Raw genomic sequence first — 19,208 nt, forward strand, 5'->3', positions numbered from 1 at the left:
AGAATTTTATATGAACTATTTTTATTGTCATTCAGTTATGAATTGTGCCTTATGTAAGCTTTTCCTACTGTTGCTTATCCATGTCAATTATGTTTACAAAAACAAAACTAAATAGTCATTCAATATATCAAAAACAATCTAATGTCAATTACATTGTTCATAAACTGGATTACACTGGTTCTGTGTTTCAGCTCTCACCCTAATCAAACCTTCAACAGTAACATCAACACAAACACAACTAACACGAATACCCCTAAACCAAGCACTTGGACCATCAGCTTTACATTTCTCACATCTGCTTCCAGTTTGTCCACCTTCCATGCAATGTTCATCTTCATCCCACCATGCTCATCTTCTTCATCAGACTTCAGTGGCACCTCATCCTGTACCGAATCTGCCCAAACAAATAACTCACACCAATTCTTTCCACTAGTCTGCAAATATACATCAACCTTATCAAACAACTACCTTAACTAACCAACACTATAAATTTCAGCTAGTAATTGCACTCACGTTTTAATTCGGACACCCGAAGAACGGCTTATTGGGATGACTCTCCGTCCCTGACCACCGAAGGACAGGCATGCACCCACAACCACACCACTCTAGAACTGCTGAACGCCGGCTACGCACATTATTTCCTCTCCAGTTTCCAGTCGCAGATGAGCGATTCGACCTTCGAGAAGCGTGACTGTCACTCATGGCGGGAGAGGACGAAGAAGAAGAATAAGATGAAGAGGGAAGAAGAGCTTGAGCTGGACGACGAACCAATTCACACAGAAAGAAGGAAGAACAACTTAGGGTTTATAATTGGTACCAGGGACTAATTCAGGGAATTAGGAGATTCTTTGATGATACTCCACATCAGCTAGCCGTTTAAGGCTGCCTACGTGGACCATAAGCAGCCAACTCAGCGCTCCGACTGTTGAGTCACGCCGGAATTGGGTGGAGGGACCAGGATTTCGCACGGAGCTCAATCTGAACAGTGCAATTAGAGCATTTTAAAAGTCAGGGGTAACATTGGTGCACAGATTCAATATGAGGGACCATTATGGGATTTTACTCCCATCTTTACACAACCATCAATGACAGCACCGTACATTACTACGTTGGGTTTAACGGGTTGCTTCTCTGTCCTTTCTTACACATCCCATTGATTAATGTCTCATAACTGACCTCATCAAGCTGATATCCTAGTGCTCTGAAACTAATGCTTCCCTAACCTTGTTGTTTATACGGAACTCTTTCATTAGGGTGGTTAAGGTTATGACATTCAAATCATGACCCAACTTGATAATCTTGGACAATGCGGAGAAAGCAGAATCTATCAGACCCAAATGGCAGAAACAATTGATCAAAATGCTCAAATAACCAAGGAATGAGTGATGCCCCTAGAATCCATTTGTACAAAGAGACCCTAAAATCTTGTTGAACTCAACCACAGAGGGCAAATGGCGCTTAGCAAGAAGGGTAATGAAAGAGGCAACAGCATCATCCACATTGTTATGAGCAATTGGGAAAGGAGAATGAGCATAAAGTCTCAAAGGAACAGAGGCAAACAAACGAAGGAGGAAGTTGGAATGGGGATGGAGGTTGGAGGTTGGCGTACTTTGAAGTTTGAACCCTGGATATGGCATTCAATGAAGACAATATTATTTTTCAAGACCTTTCATCTCTTTAAACATCTTTATTTATTATTTTTTGAGAAAAAGTAAATCTCCAAAAAGTATTTATGAAGATGGGCTCTTTTTGTGGCCAGTAAGTTGTGGTTTTTTATATTATCATTATCTTAAGACGATCGAAATGCAAAAAAAATATTGAAATAAAGATAAAACTATTGAAATCAGAGACATAAAAAATAATTTATCGAGTAAAATAACAATCTAGAGATTTTGAATTTTGAATTAATTAATCATAAAAGAAGAAAAATATCAATTAAATTTTTTACAATAATAAACAGCAGATATCTTATTTTATGTAATAGTAGTGCTTACGAATGATGTATTTTTTTATAGAAGATTTTTACAGCATAACAATTTTTAGAACAAAACTTCACCTGCCTTATTAGTATTTATGGTAAATAGAAAACTACTTACTGATAACGATTATATAAAAACTTAGAAGATGATTTTTATATTTATACTCGTGTGGTAGCAATGAAATATATAACTATAGATAACAAACATATAAACAACTCCATTTCATTTCATATTATTCATAAAGAAAATGACATAATGTATTTATCATTTGGTATCAAAAAAGACCTAATTGATATTTTTATTTTCAAAAATTAATTAGTCTAAAGTCAAAATTCTCGTCGACTTAAGTGTTATTTTATTCAAAGTTATTTGTGTATTTTGTTTATTGAACAATATTATAAAATATTATATTTACTTTTATTTTCTTTTCTTATTATATCAACGGAAATGAATCTTTTCAAATTTTCTTAACAATTGAGAGGATAAAATGTGATTTCTCACCATTAATTTTATAAGTGATACTAAAAAAAATATAAGAAAAAAAGCAATAAAATCACACTTTACTCTTTCAATTTTTTTTAACAATTGAAAGGACTCGTTCTGTCAACCACGGTCATACTTTTTCTTCTTACCACTACTAGGTATTAAGATAAAAGTTATCGATTCAAATTAAAATGGACAGTTTGTAAGATCTATAAATATCACGCAGATAAAAAATCAGTTGTTATTATATTGATTATCCCACATTTATGCATGTTAGTCTGCTTATTTATATAAGGGAAAAATATAGATAACCAACAATATTTTTGAAAAATGTGTGAACAATGTGAATTAATAAGATTAAAAGAGTAAATTAATCTTAAATTTAATTAGTAACATTAAATTAGAGTGTAGTGTATTTTTATTTGATTAGCGATTATTCATATTGTTCAAGATGGCCATTGTTTACCTAACACTCCCTATATATAAAATCTTGGAATAAATTAATGACATCTGCCATTTTTCTTTTTCCTAAGCACTCCATGCCTATTAGTTTTTAGTATGCAAAGTTTAATTAATATGGTTTCAAAGTGTAGAATTATTTTAGGAGAAAAGCTCTGCATACAAGCCATTGTATGCTTTACAAGTTAATTAACGAATAAACCCCAAAAGTTCTTCTTCTTCTTCCTCCTCTTCCTCTTCTTCTTCTTTTCTTTCGTTTCTTACCTTCTCTTTCTCCTTCTTCTTCTTCTTGTTGCTGCACGTTCTTCTTCCTGTTCCACTTCTTCTTCTTCTTCTTTTCTTTCGTTTATTGCTTTCGCTTTCTCGTTCTTCTTCTTGCACGTTTTTCTTTCTCTTCCTCTTCTTCTTCTTTTCTTTCGTTTCTTGCCTTCTTCTTCTTCTTGCTGCACGTTCTTCTTCCTCTTTCTGTTCTTCTTCTTCATTTACGTGCTTTTCTCTCTGCTTTCTTTCTTCGTTATTCTCGATTTCCATTGTTTTTTGACATCAAGCTCTGAAATCGTTTTTGAAGAAGAAGCAGCAGCAGAAGATGAGGAGGAGAAAGAGAAAGAATTCTGAAATATGCATAAGGTGTACTTCAACGAATTTTTGGTGTATTTCTTAAATCCTTTAGGTGTATTTCTGTAATCCTTTGGGTATATTTCTATAATCGTTTGAGTGAATTTCTGTAACCGTTTGGGTGTATTTCTGTAATTCTTTGGGTGTATTTCTGTAATCGTTGGGGGTGTATTTCTGTAATCGTTTGGGTGTATTTCTGAAGTTCCATTATCTTCAAATTTGGCAAGAAAATTGTTTTCATGGAGGAAGAAGAAGAGTCGTTCATAATGCATGGTAAGTAGCGCGTTTTGGAAACAGGAAGTTGTTGAATAACGTGTGTTTTATTTACTCTTGAATGTGGAAGTGTGTAATGCGTTAATTAAGTGTAATGCGTGTGTTTTATTGGACTTGTAAGACTTGTAAGCCAAAAAAACTTGTATGTGTAGAGGCCTCTTATTTTAGACTATTAATCTATTAATTTCAAGTTTTGAATAATTATTAAACTAGTCGAAAGAGAATAATGGTGAATGTGTTAGTAAAATATCATATGATGATAAATGATATGATAAGAGAAGCGTACCCAAAAAGAGAAAATGATAAGAATACTAATAATGATGGTTAACGTTGTAAAGTGGCATGCTATAACATGATTTTGTAAACTTCTACCAACTTCGTGCTAAGGCAAGAAAAGAATAATAACTACATTATTATCAAACTTTTTTTTATCTTCTAACATAGGATTATTCAACTTCATATAGAAATAGTGAATACATTTATACGATCACTCACAGCATTGCTGTTTTGCATATCATGGAACACTGAATTAAAGAGCAACAAAAAGCATAGGCAAATAGTAACAATGTATATGATTATTTTATCCCCACTTGAACTTGCTCCAGGTTAGGAAAAATGCTCTGGAAAAAAGGGGCAAATAAGAGTCGAATATTATAGGCAGCATCTCAGCAACTTCTGTATATCAAAATAGAACAGAAGAGAGATTCCATTTAATGAGGCAAGCATATCTGAACTTCATCAGTTCCTTGTACACTAAGTTATGCTTTTAGTGGCAGTTCTTTATGAGTGTAATTCATTCCTCGATCGCCATCTACAACCTGACCATTTCCTCTTAGTATCCTGCATTATATCCAAAAAGATGCAAAAATCAGAAAAACACAAAAGCATAGCATAGCATAAAATTACGTAGTTTAGGCACCCCCATGAAGATAAATATAATTATTTAAGATACTATTCTGTTCAATATAACAAAAGCCAAGAGAGAAGAGCACAATTATGTACCATCTGTTTGTTAACAAACCCTCAACTCCTACAGGACCACGAGCATGAATTCGACTTGTACTGATTCCGACCTGTTCAACAATCGACCAAGAACAGATAAGAAAAGAACAAAACTACACTAATTAACAACAGGCTTATAAAAGGATACATTACCTCTGCACCAAGCCCAAATCTTGCTCCATCACAGAACCTTGTACTTGCATTGTGGAATACAGCAGCACTGTTTGCACATCCGATGAATGTGTATATATTAGAGAATGAACGACAGAGCGAGTAAACATATTTATTCAAGAATAGTGAAGAATAGAAACACATTGAAGCAGAATGTTAGTTCAGACTGAAAACTGAATTACACTCAAATTAAACATGGTTGCCATCCCACTATATATTTATATGAATCATTGAATCTGGAGAAACAATTATTCAAAAGTCAAAACTAGATGTGAGCTCTGTAGATAGGTAACAATAGATGTAAAAAAAAAAAAAACTACCATTGATGGTCTGGTTGTAGAGAAAATGTAAGAGAGGCAATAGTACATAAATCAATCCTAATATATGGAACTCAAAAAATGTAACAAGAAAAAGTAACATATTGTATAATGAATCACTTTGGGAAGTAATTGAATGGATATTCAAACAAATTATGTAAGCATTAGAAGAAATCCCAGCTTCTCATGATTTGAAGCAAAGGATCAAATGACATTTCTCAAAGAAAAGATATAGGCATACCTGTCAACTTGTCGTAAGAAAGTTTCAGCGACTTTACAGTCTTCAGTAACAATGCATTCAGTATGAGCACTGCATAAACGCCAAAGTATGAATGACTTTTAGACACTTATCAAAGAGATAATGAGAATAAAATGAAATGCAAGACCCTATACCTTCCATGTTGATGTATGTGTTCAATGGCAGCATATACATCGTCAACAATTTCGACCGTGCAAGCAAGTGAACTATACTCATGATGAAAAGAGCTCGTTTCCACAATATTTAGTAAGGCACTGGCTGTTGGTCCACCATACAGTTGAACACCTGCAAGCAAAATTATGGTTGTTTAAACACTTTGTTGTTTTTAAAGACAACTTAGCACAGCATTTCTTGCACCATTTTTACCCAAACTATTAAGTTTTAAAATAGACACTAGCATAGAAATATGACTATTTGGTACATAAAGGTGTCATACTTTTATTCAAAACTTTTCTTTATCAATAATAAATAGATTTTTCTTAGTCAATTTATAAAGTAAAATAAGTCACTAAGTTTTTTCACATGCAGATCTTTCTCTTTTGAGTAAAATCTTTTTTTTTTTAAGTTTATAAACTCCTTTTTCTTTATTCCTTTGAAAAATCACTTCAAAAATATATTTGACCAATCATTGTGATTTCAATTAAACTTTTGACTGTTCAATTTTAGTTGGGATCTAATTAGTGCTCTGGTCAATTTTCTTTCCTTAACATGCACATTTTACTTCTCAGGATGCAGAATATCATGAAACTAATATATCAAAGCTTCTTCTGATCCCATAAAGGTATTTAAAAAAAAGGAAGAAGAAATCAGAGTAAAGTTTCAACTCATATCAATTCTTCTCATCATAAATTTCCAATTGCAAGATCAAACCTTCACGTCGAAGTTCAAAAACAAGCTCATCAAGTCCACCATTGTTTATCAGATCCTTGTGTACAAGTAGAGTTTCCTATCAATATTAAAACATATTATATTAATTAGGATATTCAACAGATTCTATTCATATTATTCATAACGAGGAATAGGTGAATATGCTATTTTGAATCGATGTTAATTACCATTGCATTGCAGGCTGCAGGATAATCAGTCTTTGCATCCCTAACAATCTGCTTTGCCATATTAATATCAGCAGATTTGTCAACATAAACATGGCAAATTCCATCTGCATTATGAAGCTTATTACTCAATCTGAGAAAGAACTGGAATTTGTGTGAATACAAATTGGAAATCATATGTATATATTACCAGCATGACCAAGAACAGGAATTTTTGTTGACTCCTTTATTTGAGAAACAAGTTTATTACTGCCTCTGGGGACGACAAGATCTATCACATCATCCAGCTGAAGCAGAATAAAATTAGTGCAAAATCATCACAGGAAAAAAAAATAATAAGTTCAATGTGTAATATCCACCTTGAGAAGATCTGGAATTTCTTCTCTTGAAGTCACAAGCCCAATAAGTTTGTCACTGACAGTTTCGGGCATGACTGAAGTAATCACCTGATAATTAAAAAATATCCATATGGAAACATATCAATAACTATAATAAGAACAAAGAGTCAAATTTGATTCAGATTAAACTTATAATGTGGTAGCCTCAAGCAGAATAAATATATAAACCTTGTGTAAGACAGCATTTGATCGCCGGGCTTCCTTTCCACCTTTAAGAAGTAAACCATTCCCACTTCGAATTGCCAATGCAGCTATCTATTAATCGATTCCAACCACAAAAGAAAAAGAGGTGGAGAAACTTTACAATCAATATTCAAAACAACATACCCTAATCTGAAAAGTAATAGTCAGATATGTTATAAACTAAAAGGATTTATTGAAGCTTGGTAATGTAGCAAAACAACGATTAGATTTACAACTTTTATTTGTGTTCATGTCTTTGTCATTCTCAGAAGTTTAATTGAAGACCAAAGAAGAATGTAAGAGAATGGAAATCTTAAAATTACCTGAACAAGGGCATCAGGTCGAGACTCAAATATAACCAGGAGTACTCCCAATGGACATGATATTTTCTCCAAGATGAGTTTATCAGCTAGCTGAACAAAGAATGTATAAACAGTGAAAACTAATGCTGATTGTTGAACAGTAAAATGTATGGTCTGATAACATTTTTCTTTGTAAAGGGAGGGATATTCTTTTTCTTAGATCAAGAATCAAGATCAGAGAACATGAGTTACAAAACTGTATAGTTTAACCACATGAAAAAAGAAAATTGCTAAATCAGTTCAATATCACAGAGCCAATTATTATTTTACTTATCACTTACCATTTCAGTTTCTTTAACAAAAAGGATAAAATAATTAACGCATGAGGATTAATACAAAGAATACGGAGGATAAGAGACCCTCCTTCAAATAAAAGGGAAGGGATTTTGACCTCAGTTCTCTTCAAAATCTGACCAATAGGTTCTTCCATGTCTGCCAGCATGCGAACAGACCTTACAAGAGTAGAGATCTGTAAAATACAAAAACAATGATCAGAAATAGAAGAAGAGAATAAAAAAAATGCTCTCCCAAAAAAAAAAAAAATTGCAAAGTGAGAAATCATTGCAGACATGAAAACATGAAAGCCGAGTATTTTATGTTATGATGTTTTGATATTATTATATAATTATATAATATGCATTCAATTGTTTCTTGCCTTCTCAGGCTTTAGGGTCAAACGAGATATCAAAGATCTTTCATATCCAGCTGCCTCAGCAGCAGCAACATCTGCCTCGTTCTCAACCCTTATCATACCCTCATTTTTCTCCAATGCATCAGCTACTGCCAGCAATATTTTCCTCCTTTCTTCAGAATTTAGGACCTGATACAGAAAAAATTAATGTAATACAAATGAGTCACTGACTAATGCAGTTCAGCATTCCGCTTAAAAACTCAAATTTATCAAATAATGCACTTACCTGAAGTCGTCTAGAACTCTCCCGTGCAGCAACTGCCATGTCACGCGCACTCACTTCCTTTATGCTAGACCACAAATGTGCATCTTTATGAAAGACAGTACCTATTCTTTCCCCTTGAAGCACACGTATGATGTTATTTGTGGCATAGCCACTTCAACAAAGGTTTAAAATGCAAATCAAAGTCAGTAGAATGGAAAATCAATATGCATACTTGAAACTATGCAAATGCTGCTGGTATGAGAAAAAAAATAAATGAAATGAAAGACAGCACTGACAAAGGAAATCAGAATTACTAAACACCAACTGTTGCAAGACCCTCTCCCCCCCCCCCCCCCCCAACCAAACAAAAAGAAAAAGAAAAAGAAAAACAATAAAAAAAGAGAAAGAAAAGGAAAACATTTTCCTTCAGTTTTTTTTCCCTGTAGCATTACATGCACTATGAGCTACTATAGATAGCATTACAGAAATTATCATTATGTTTATTTCAAAGTGGAGAAGTGCATTTGCAGGTCACCTCATATCCATAGACTGGTTTAAATGCTGTGTTAAAAGAAGAGGGGGAGGACAATCAAGGATAATATGTTGCAAACAGCTTCTTAAAGTAATCTATCTAATTCAATTTTTTTTTTTTTTCTAACTCAGGACCACAACTTATTTTGTTGAAATTGGGCTTCTATCAAAGGTCAACCCAAAAATCAAATGACTATAACAAGTTCTCCATAGAAAATTTCTTTTCAATGGAATATATCAACGAAAAGACAGCTTCAAATTCTGCATACCTAGTTATGATCACCGGGGTGCCAGCATAAGCAGCACAAACGGCGGCATTAACTTTAGCAGTCATGCCACCCCTGCCCAATCTTGACTTATCTCCAAAAGTAATTTCTCCTTGATGTTTCTCTTTCACATATGTGTGAATTAGCTTCGATTTCGGATCACTTGGAGGACCACTATAAAGGCCCTCAACATCACTCAATAAAACAAGGAGATCGGCTTTAAGTTCAAGAGCTAATAGACCCGCCAAACTGTCATTGTCCCAGAAAATACCAGATGAATCCTGCACATAGTGCTTACAATTAAAATTAATTACACATTACAAAGCCATCATGAAGATTGATTCAGCTTAGTGAAATTTTTGCATGTTCTGTTCTGTTGTAATACATATCATATCACAGCCAATAAAATCAATCCAACAGATTGTGCTTTCTTTTAAGAGAAAGGAGAGTTGAAAAAGGCAAATTGACTATACTATGGCAATAACAAACCAGCCATTGATAATTAAAAAAATAAATAGAGATAATTAAAATTAGCATACCTCATATGGTGCCTTCCTGGTACTAACAGCATCATTTTCATTGAAAATGGGGATAACCCTTAAATCTAATAACGAGTTCACTGTGTCAGACAGTTGTTTTCTAAAGCCTGAATCCCTAAAAAACCCATCATTCACAAGAAGTTGGGAAGAAGTCACATCAAGCTGCACCAAGAAAATATTATATCAGCATCAATATGAAGAATAAAATAAACGAATAGAGAAAAACACCAACTAATGTATGTTAGATTGAGAGCATAATGAACAAGAAACTTAATTTTGGTTCAACCTGGCTGAACATGGTATCGTATAGAGCCATGAGACTGCTCTGCCCAACAGCTGCACATGCTTTTCCATCAAACTCACCTTGAGGCTTTTGAAGATCAGCAAAGCTGCATGACAAGCAACCGATTTTCTTTAAAGCTCATGATTCATTACCTTCTATTTTTAATCTTTGCCACCTCATATTACTAGATAATGGAGAAATTTACATGAAATCCTTCAATCCTATGCAAGTCTAATTCCAATAACACTTTATGATAATTTATCTTTATGCTAATTTTTCTCTGCACCAAAGATGATATTAAAAATAAGAAAATATAAATACAGGGCCTTATTCACTCTTTATTTTATGTTGCATCAAAACTCATATTAACTTGCAATTGAAATTATGAACCCCACTTAGCCACTTGTGACTAATTAGAAATTTGAAAATGATAACATTGCAAGGCTGAAATGTTAGCTAGGAACCTGCTATTGGCCAATCTCCGATATCTAAGCCTTTGGCGGCCAAGACCAACAGCACCTGAAGTCACCAATATAACTTCATAGCCTTGTGTGTTTAGTTCTTTAAGCTGCAAATTTTCCAAAGAAGACACATCTTTCAGCCACAAAATATAATACTAAAAAATTCAATAAATATAAATAAAAATAAGAAAATCCCAGTTTAGAGGCTTCATTTTTTCATCATTTTTATCTATTTTTCCCTTCTAAAAGCAGTTGAATTTAGAGATATCAAATCATGGATTTTCTTTATATATACATATTTAAATGACATTTCTATTGTCCATATTTAGAAGATCCCCTGTCAAGTACAGTGACCAATCTCTAGTTAGATCATGATCCGGAATTTTAAAATGTTTTTAATAACTAAGGCAAGAATTGAACACTCAGACACTTAGTTAAGGGACTCTCAGCCCACCCTAGATTATACAATTTTTATTGATTGATTGAATCAACGAAATTATAAGCAACAATTTGATATATACATACTTGCTCGCAGAGAGAACCAAGTCTTCCCAGTGCTAATCTTCCATCACTTCTAGTAACAACAGCTGTTCCAACCTTCAATCAAGATGATGCAACAAAATAAAATTGTTAATCCAAAAAAGAAAGAAAGAACAAGGCATAACTCAATAAAAGAATAATGATAATATAGGATCATTTGGTTTTTCCAAAACAAAAAATCAACTATTGTAGTGAAAAAAATAAGTTTTCATAAAATAACCAAAGATATAAAAAACATCATTTTTTTCAAAAAAGCTAAACAAAATTATAAAAGCACTTCTCAAATAATCAGAACTAACACAAAACCAGTAAACCACCCACCACCAAAACAAATGAAAAGCAAAAATTAAATAAATAAAATCCAGTGACATAATCAACTATAAAGAACAAAAAAGTCATGCCATGAAGAAATGCCAGTGTTAGCAATCAGACAAAACAAAAAACAAAAAAAAATGATAAAAATAAATGCTCATCTTTCGCATTTTCCATTCATATTAATAATATAACACCTCACTAGAAAATGCATTATAAAAATGTTTTAAGAGAAATCAAAATAAATCATTCTGAAAAAGAACATATATAAGAGAAAATATGTAAAGTTAATCAAAAAAATAAAAAACCTTGACGACAACACGTTTGATATTCTTAACGAAAGCTCGAGTGGGATCAGGGGTGATGGAGTCCATGATTTTGGAAACGAAGAAGACCGAATCGCGTGACTCAGTGAACGAGTTCAGTGAGTCGGTGAGTGGGTGGGGGCGGATGTATGAGTGAAAATGGAGGGAGAGATTCAGCATGCATATATAGGTATCAGACTTTGGGAGACGCGGCGAAGAGTGACACGTGGACCAATAACAATTGTGGGTCCCACGAATCACGGATTCTGTTCAGTACTTCACTGCCCCTCTCTCTAGCCGTATTTATTTATTTTTTGTTTTGCGACAGACACCTGTCACTCCTATTAATATTACAACTAAAAAAATGGGAGTGTCTAACTATAGTTATAATGACTAATTGACTATTATGACTAAAATTTTAATAATATTTTTATTATTGTTAAACATAAAATTATATTTTTTATATTTATTTTTAAATTAAGAAATATTATTTTAATTTTAAAGTCAAATATATTTTTTATTTTTAAAATTTGTTAAAATATTTAAAAATATCTTTAAATTTTATTTTATTTTATTTTGTTTTAATTTTATTTTAAAATTTTTAAATTATATTAAATATATTTTTAACAACGAATTTTTTAAATAATTTAAGATAATTCACCAACAATTTCACAAGAATAATGTTTAATATTAGTAAATCAAACATAATTGTCATGTATTATTATTAGATTAGTTCTGAATTTTTTAAAAATTTAACTGTCAAAAATATACTTGATATAAATAAAAAATTAAAAAATAAAATTAAAATAAAATATATTTTATGATAATTTTAATAATATTTTTTAAATGTTATTAAAAGTATATAATCACTATCACATTATTATAGCCGTCATAGTATACACTTTAAAATAAATTTGTTATGGGTGTATATGATAATGGTGTAGGTGTATATGCCGAAAATAGATTTTATAATGGAAAATACAAGAATATAGAATAAGTGCTTGAACTTTTCATTTAGGCTAAAATAAACTTTTTACTGGGACAAAATATATTAAAAAATATTTTGTATCTTTGCATAAATACTTTTTACTCCAGTGATTTATTTTATTTATAATTGTCTATTATATCAATGAGATTCTTCTTTATATAAAACATAATTTTTGTCTGAATATAAAAAAAAAAACCTAAAAAATTTGTTTCCTTTATTTTATGAATTTAATTGTAAATTTTTAATATACTGTGAATAACTAAATAATTATGAAAAATTTATACTATCAAGAAATTGAAATTAATTCTTTATCTTATAAATTATTAGTGTATTAATATGTCTATTAATTTACTATTTTATTTAGTTAAATATATATAATATTATTATTAATAAGTTTAAGATTAGCCAAAATTGAAAATACCTTATATTAGTTGAGAAGTCTTAACTTCAAATATTAGAAATAGAAAACAAAAATACCTTTTTTAGATATATATGTTTCTATTATATATGTATAAAATATAATTATCTATATATATTTAAGTAATTATTTAATCTTTTAAAATAAAGTATTTCATGACAATATTATTTTCAAATGACTCTTAAATAGAAATTTGTCCTCATTACAATAGAAAATAAAATAATAAACATTAAAATAATTTAAGAAAACTCAAAATAATAATATTATTACTTTCTAAAATTATGATAAAAAATGAACCATTTAAATGAAATTTAGTATCCTAACTCCGGAGAAAGAATTTTCTCATTTTTCTCCCCCCAAGATCAACTAAATATAACTATTACCACAGACCCCACTTATTAATCACTGAATCCTCAACGAGCAAAAGTAATGGTAATAACTAATAACTAATAAGTAATAATTAATACAAAAGCTTTGAACTATATTGGTATATTAATATTTTAATAATTTTAATTATAAAAAATATATATAATATATAATTAAGAGCAACAATTAAAATTTATTAAAATACTAGTGTATTAATATATTTAAAAAAATTTTGATTAATAAAATATTCATATGACACGTCTTTCAATACAAAATAGTTTAACTTATCTGACACTTTTTGGATTACTTAGCTTATTAATATGTTTATTAATACTACTTTATATTTAACTTTCATTGGATTATTAGAACGACTGTTATCTTGCCATTGGAGTTACTCGATATGTGTTTATAATAACTTTGATTCTTTCTTGAATGGATTAATTTTATTTTTATTTTATTTTATTTAACAGCAGACACTATTCTGTTATAGGTCAAGCGGCTCCATCCTCCATGTGCACCATAGCTGACTGATCCACCTTATCTTAAAAAAGACTTTTTTTTTTTTCTATTATTATATCTCTCAATCTGACAATCTAATAATTAATTTGTTATAAATTAAAATTTTAATTAATCAATAAATTATTATACACATAAAATAAATTTTGAATTTTAATATTTAATTAATCAAAAAATTAAATTAACTGCTCAATCAACTAAGTTGGTTTTATTTTAAAAATTTGAAATTTATTTTTTAGTTTTCTGTTTTCGGGGAGGGATTTATTTATTTATTTTGGTTTGTTAAATAGAGATTAAATAAAAGAAGTATAAATTAACTAGCGGACTCTCAAGTCTTTTTTTTTTATTATTCTTTTTAGTTATCTTACATTCTAGATCTAGACAGTATATATTATTAGATAAAATTAGTTTAACTTTACTTATTTACTTTTTCAGCTTTGTTAATGTTATTTGATATAATTATATAGAAAGAAAAGGTCAGTATTTTAGGTCTCTATGCATAAAGAGTAGGCAAAAGAAACTTAAGCTTCTATAACTTATATTACAGAATAATTCATATGATTCCTTTTCATAGAACTTTCTAATAAGTTAGTCTAAAATTAAATTATCACATTAATTCTATTTTTTTATTTGTATTAAATTTTAAATGCATAAAAAATTACTTCCATTGTTTACAGAATTATAAATTATTTTTATTATACTTTTATAATGGCTGAGAAAAACAAAGAAATGAACATGGATATTTCATATTAATTAAGAAACAATTTATTACTAAATAAAATAGAAAACTCAGCCTAAAAAAGAAATTATCTCAAAAAAATTATATATTGATATAATTGTTTTCAGAATTACATCTTACTTTTATGATATATTTATAGTAGAAGAATGAACAAAGGAATGAGATTGCTTATTTCATAAATCAATTTACTAATTTTCATACAAATTCCGCCAAAAACAAAATTCCTGCTTAAAAGGATACATTAGGAGAAAAAAATCCGTCAAAATAGTACTTGAAATTTTATATTATGATTAGAATTTTTCTGACGAACTTCACTCCAATTATCCCCAAAACCAAAACTCAAAATTTAAATCATTATCATCGTCTTCAAACGTACACAGAATACATAGAAATATACGAACAAAAAACATGACTTTTTTAACATTGCTGACAGCAATGGACAATGGCAAGCATTGTCATATTTGACAAGGATTTTTTTTTGTGTATATAGAAATACACAAAAGTACACAAATATACACAGGAATAAGTCATATTTAACAAAAAAAAAATATTATAAATTAAAAAAATCATTATTTCTTCAATAAAAATATGACTTATTATTATGTACTCTTATGTACTCCTATGTATTTTGGAGACGATGATAACAGTTATCATTATCCGTTGTGAAGTTTTAGAATTTGAATTAGCCAAATTTGTTGAGAATTTAAAATGAAGTTGGATGGAGGGTCAAATGAACTCTATAAAAATTGTAGAGTTTACGGGTAAGTACAACGAACTTGTCTTATATTCCAAAAAAATCATATTTAAAAAATTAAAATTAAAAAATAAAATTTGGATAATTAATTATTTTTTATTTTATTTAAAAAAAATTCCAAACTACAATGTTATCTTCTTCTTTTTCAAAAATAAAAATAATCTTTTTTACAGCATTCAAAACTCAAAAAATGCATATCATATATATTGCAACAGTTTTTCATCTCAAAATTTTATCTATAAACTTTTCGCTACTCTTGGTCGACAATGAAGATAGTTATTATGGGCTGGTTATAGGTATGATAATCGGAGTTATTAGAGTTCGTCGTGGTTTTCAATTTTCATAAATAATAAAGCTTACAATGGAATGAAAATCTTTTTCTACTAGAGTATATAAGAATAAGTCGTATTTTTTTTGAATAAGTTATATTTTTTTTAGGGAAATAATAAATTTTTTAATTTATAATTAAAAAAATTCTTATTAAATATAACTTACTCGTGTGTACATGTATATTTCTAAAGAGACTATAATAATAGTTGTTTGTGTATTTTTATCTACTCACATATACTTTTGAAAACGACGATAATAGTTTAGAAATTTAAATTTTACTTTTAGCTGGAATTTAGGTAAAGTTAGTCGAAAATGCGCGAACTCATCATAAATAAAAAAAAATGCATTCTACAAATTAAAGTTAAAATAATTTGTTTTTAAAAATAATATTTTTTTATTTGTTTCGGAAAGAATCCGACAAAATTCCTTAGCTTTCATATCAGAATCCACCAACCAAATTTTATATATATAAATTAAACTAAAAAATAAATCACAAAAAATTATTGAATTGTTAAATTATTGACAAAAATTTTTTAAATTTATTAATAATGAAATTATTCTCAAAATATTTTAAAATAGGACAAAGATAATAAAAAATATAATTTATTTTATAAGTTATAAATTATTTTTTTATTTGACAAATCACTTATGTATTTTATCTTAAATTTTATGCAAAAATTTATATAATTATTTGAAAATTAGATGTAAAAAATAGACCAAAATTCAATCTCAATTTTTTTTTAAAGAAAATTACAACATAATATCCACTTACCTTAAAATTATCAAATTTTGAAAATAAACGTATTTTAGTTTTTAATTATAGTTATTATAAAAAAAATATATATCAAAATCTTATCTCTAAAATTTTTTTCTGAAAATGTATATATACTCAACAATTAAGTATTTTTGTTACTTTTTAAATATTTTAAAAGTATTTTTATATGTTAATAAATTCGAATAATACTTTTGTAAAAAATCACATGGTTAATTTGAAAATGTTATTAGTAGTTCAATCTAGACTAAAAATTGAAGCACAGGCAGAGTAAGCTTTAAAGCATATGGTTCACATATATGTATGGAGAGGCCAACCACAAACAAGACATGGGAAACTGAAAGGGAATAAATTACATATATGGATCCGATAATTTTTTTTATTGAAGATAGATAGGTAAATTTAAACTCACAATTTCTTAAATGGATATAAAAAGATTATATCATCATATATGGATCGGATAATTTGAGAATGAATAAATAAATAAAATAATATGATGGTTTTTTTTTCATGCACATGGAAATATATGTATGAATGGTAGAGCTCTAGAGGCAGGGACGGAGCCACATAGTAGAAAAAGAGGGGCAATGTCTTCATTAATTTTAATTTTTTACATATAAATTATATGTAATTTTTAATTTAGTCTTTTTTAAAATTTTATTTTAATCTTATTTTATTGTGTAAATATTTTTTATCATTCTCTAATATTTTATCTAGTTCTATCCTTGTTTAGAGAAAAATGAATTGTAGGAGATAATTAATTCTTTAATTATTCTAGGATACTTTTTCTAATTTAACTTTTTTTTCTGGAAAATTATAAGATAGATAATGTGAAATGTTATTAAATAAGGTTCGCCTGTATAAGTTTCATAGTTTACAATCCTTTAAATTTAAAAATGAAAAATAAACTTTCTTTGTTTTTTTTTTCCAAAAAAATTAAAAAAGATCTTCGGTGAAGAAAAAAATGTAGAAGAATTGAACATTGCACCAAACCAATTGCCAACTCATAAGTTCCCACCATTAATTAAATTGATCTAATTCAATTACAAAAAACTTTAAGGTTATATCTTGAATCAATGTGTTTGGAAAAGTTTGTACGAAATGATAATATGGGCAGCGAGGTGGCAAAGAATATACTTTATTATATTAGAATTCAAAATATTTTTATATCTTTTAATAGAAAAAAATCTCAATAAAAACCTTTTTTAATGTATAAAAAAAAACCTAATTAACCAAATATATTATCTTTCTCACTTGCAAAAGAAGGGAACTAAGAATAGAATTATTTAATTACATATTAAAACTTTTCATTCAAGTTATTCAGAGTCGTATCTTCCATAAACCTGATACTTCATACTTCTAATATAATAATTCCCTTCATTGAAATCACTGAAATACCAAATTTCATTGGCCAAAAGTATAACATGGAAAATAGAATCCACCACTCAGAAACTTCATCTCTCATCAAAATCCCAGAAGAGCCATGATGACGTGGCTCAAACTTGTGCTTCTATTATGATTATTATCTTGTCCTCCACGCACATTATTATGCAATTATTATATAGTACAAATTTTAAGTTTTCATCCTATTTTAATTTGTTTAAAACAACTAACTAGTGCTTGGCTACGATATGTATACAATTTTAATAATATTTAAAAATATTAAAATATTATTTTTATTATTTAATAATATTTTTTAATTTTAAAATCAAAATTTAGTGTATTATTAACAAATTTTTCAAAAAGTGTGACTTTAATTTTAGCAACAATTTTTAAGTGTTGCTAAAGCTATTTAGTTACCATAATAACCACCAGAATTATAGATATCATAGACTCCACCAACTAATTATAATTATAACTATGCATTTGCACTTTGCAATTTACAAAATGCTAGCATGATGAATATTGATGAAATTAAACTAACTCACAAAATCCTCATATGCATACATATAGATTCAAATGAATTGAAGAAGAAGAAAAACTATAGGGAAAGGTGAGAGTAATAAGTTAATTAGAAGAACTGAAGAAGTGTATACATAGTTACATACCTTAACAATAAGACGCTTCACTTTGGTAACAAAGGTTCTAGAAGGATCCATGTTGTCCAAGTAGTCAGAATCAGAGAGTGATTGGTAGTTAAGGCCATTAGGATTGGGCAAATCAGAAGGGTTGCTACTAAGAAACAGGCTCATGCCATTTTGCAAAGGTTCCATAACCTTCTGTTTTTTGGGAGAGTTATTGAAGAGATATGTGTCAATGAAAATTGAAAAATGAAGCCACCGGTGTGAACTGTGAAGTGTGAACTACTTTGAGAGCAAAGGACCTTCCTTGGTTTTTAAAGGCACTGGATTTTTCAAGCCCTTATATTTTTCTTTTTTTTTTCCCTTTCTTTTTTACTTGAATACACATATATATATGGTAAAAAGTATTTTATTTTTACTTTTTACATTTTTTTTTACTGTTTCCCATCATTGCTTGAGAAATGAGAATCAGAACGAGTGTGATTTGATCGACTCCCTGAAGAGACACTTTGAGAGTGAATAACTAAATCTATAAGGTTGAGGTTTGTATGGTTAAATCTACCTAATAGATTAAAATTATGTTTTTAATAAAGTTTATTAGAGTGAAGTTACAGATAT

At 29.2% G+C, this 19,208-nt stretch overlaps 1 protein-coding gene across 2 annotated transcripts; it reads right to left on the reverse strand.

The window, feature by feature from the left end:
• Window positions 1–4,219: 4,219 nt before the first annotated feature.
• Window positions 4,220–18,874, reverse strand: LOC112727811 (delta-1-pyrroline-5-carboxylate synthase). 2 transcript variants are annotated; one of them, XM_025777715.3, is made up of 20 exons: window positions 18,618–18,874; window positions 11,055–11,126; window positions 10,533–10,636; window positions 10,072–10,174; window positions 9,786–9,947; window positions 9,250–9,527; window positions 8,471–8,621; window positions 8,209–8,373; window positions 7,945–8,022; window positions 7,515–7,604; window positions 7,177–7,263; window positions 6,970–7,056; window positions 6,801–6,897; window positions 6,614–6,717; window positions 6,429–6,504; window positions 5,693–5,843; window positions 5,541–5,609; window positions 4,965–5,031; window positions 4,812–4,882; window positions 4,220–4,649 (listed from the first exon to the last, which is right to left on the reverse strand). In XM_025777715.3, exons 1-20 carry the CDS (start codon window positions 18,780–18,782, stop codon window positions 4,568–4,570), a joined length of 2,259 nt encoding a protein of 752 aa, XP_025633500.1. In that variant the 5' UTR covers window positions 18,783–18,874; the 3' UTR covers window positions 4,220–4,567. The 2 variants fall into 2 exon arrangements, with proteins under 2 accessions (XP_025633500.1, XP_025633499.1); XM_025777714.3 differs by lacking the exon at window positions 18,618–18,874 and adding an exon at window positions 11,690–11,851.
• Between the last annotated feature and the right edge of the window lie 334 nt (window positions 18,875–19,208).

The sequence above is a fragment of the Arachis hypogaea genome, chromosome 12, assembly GCF_003086295.3.
Source record: "Arachis hypogaea cultivar Tifrunner chromosome 12, arahy.Tifrunner.gnm2.J5K5, whole genome shotgun sequence".
NCBI classification, from domain to species: Eukaryota; Viridiplantae; Streptophyta; class Magnoliopsida; order Fabales; family Fabaceae; genus Arachis; species Arachis hypogaea.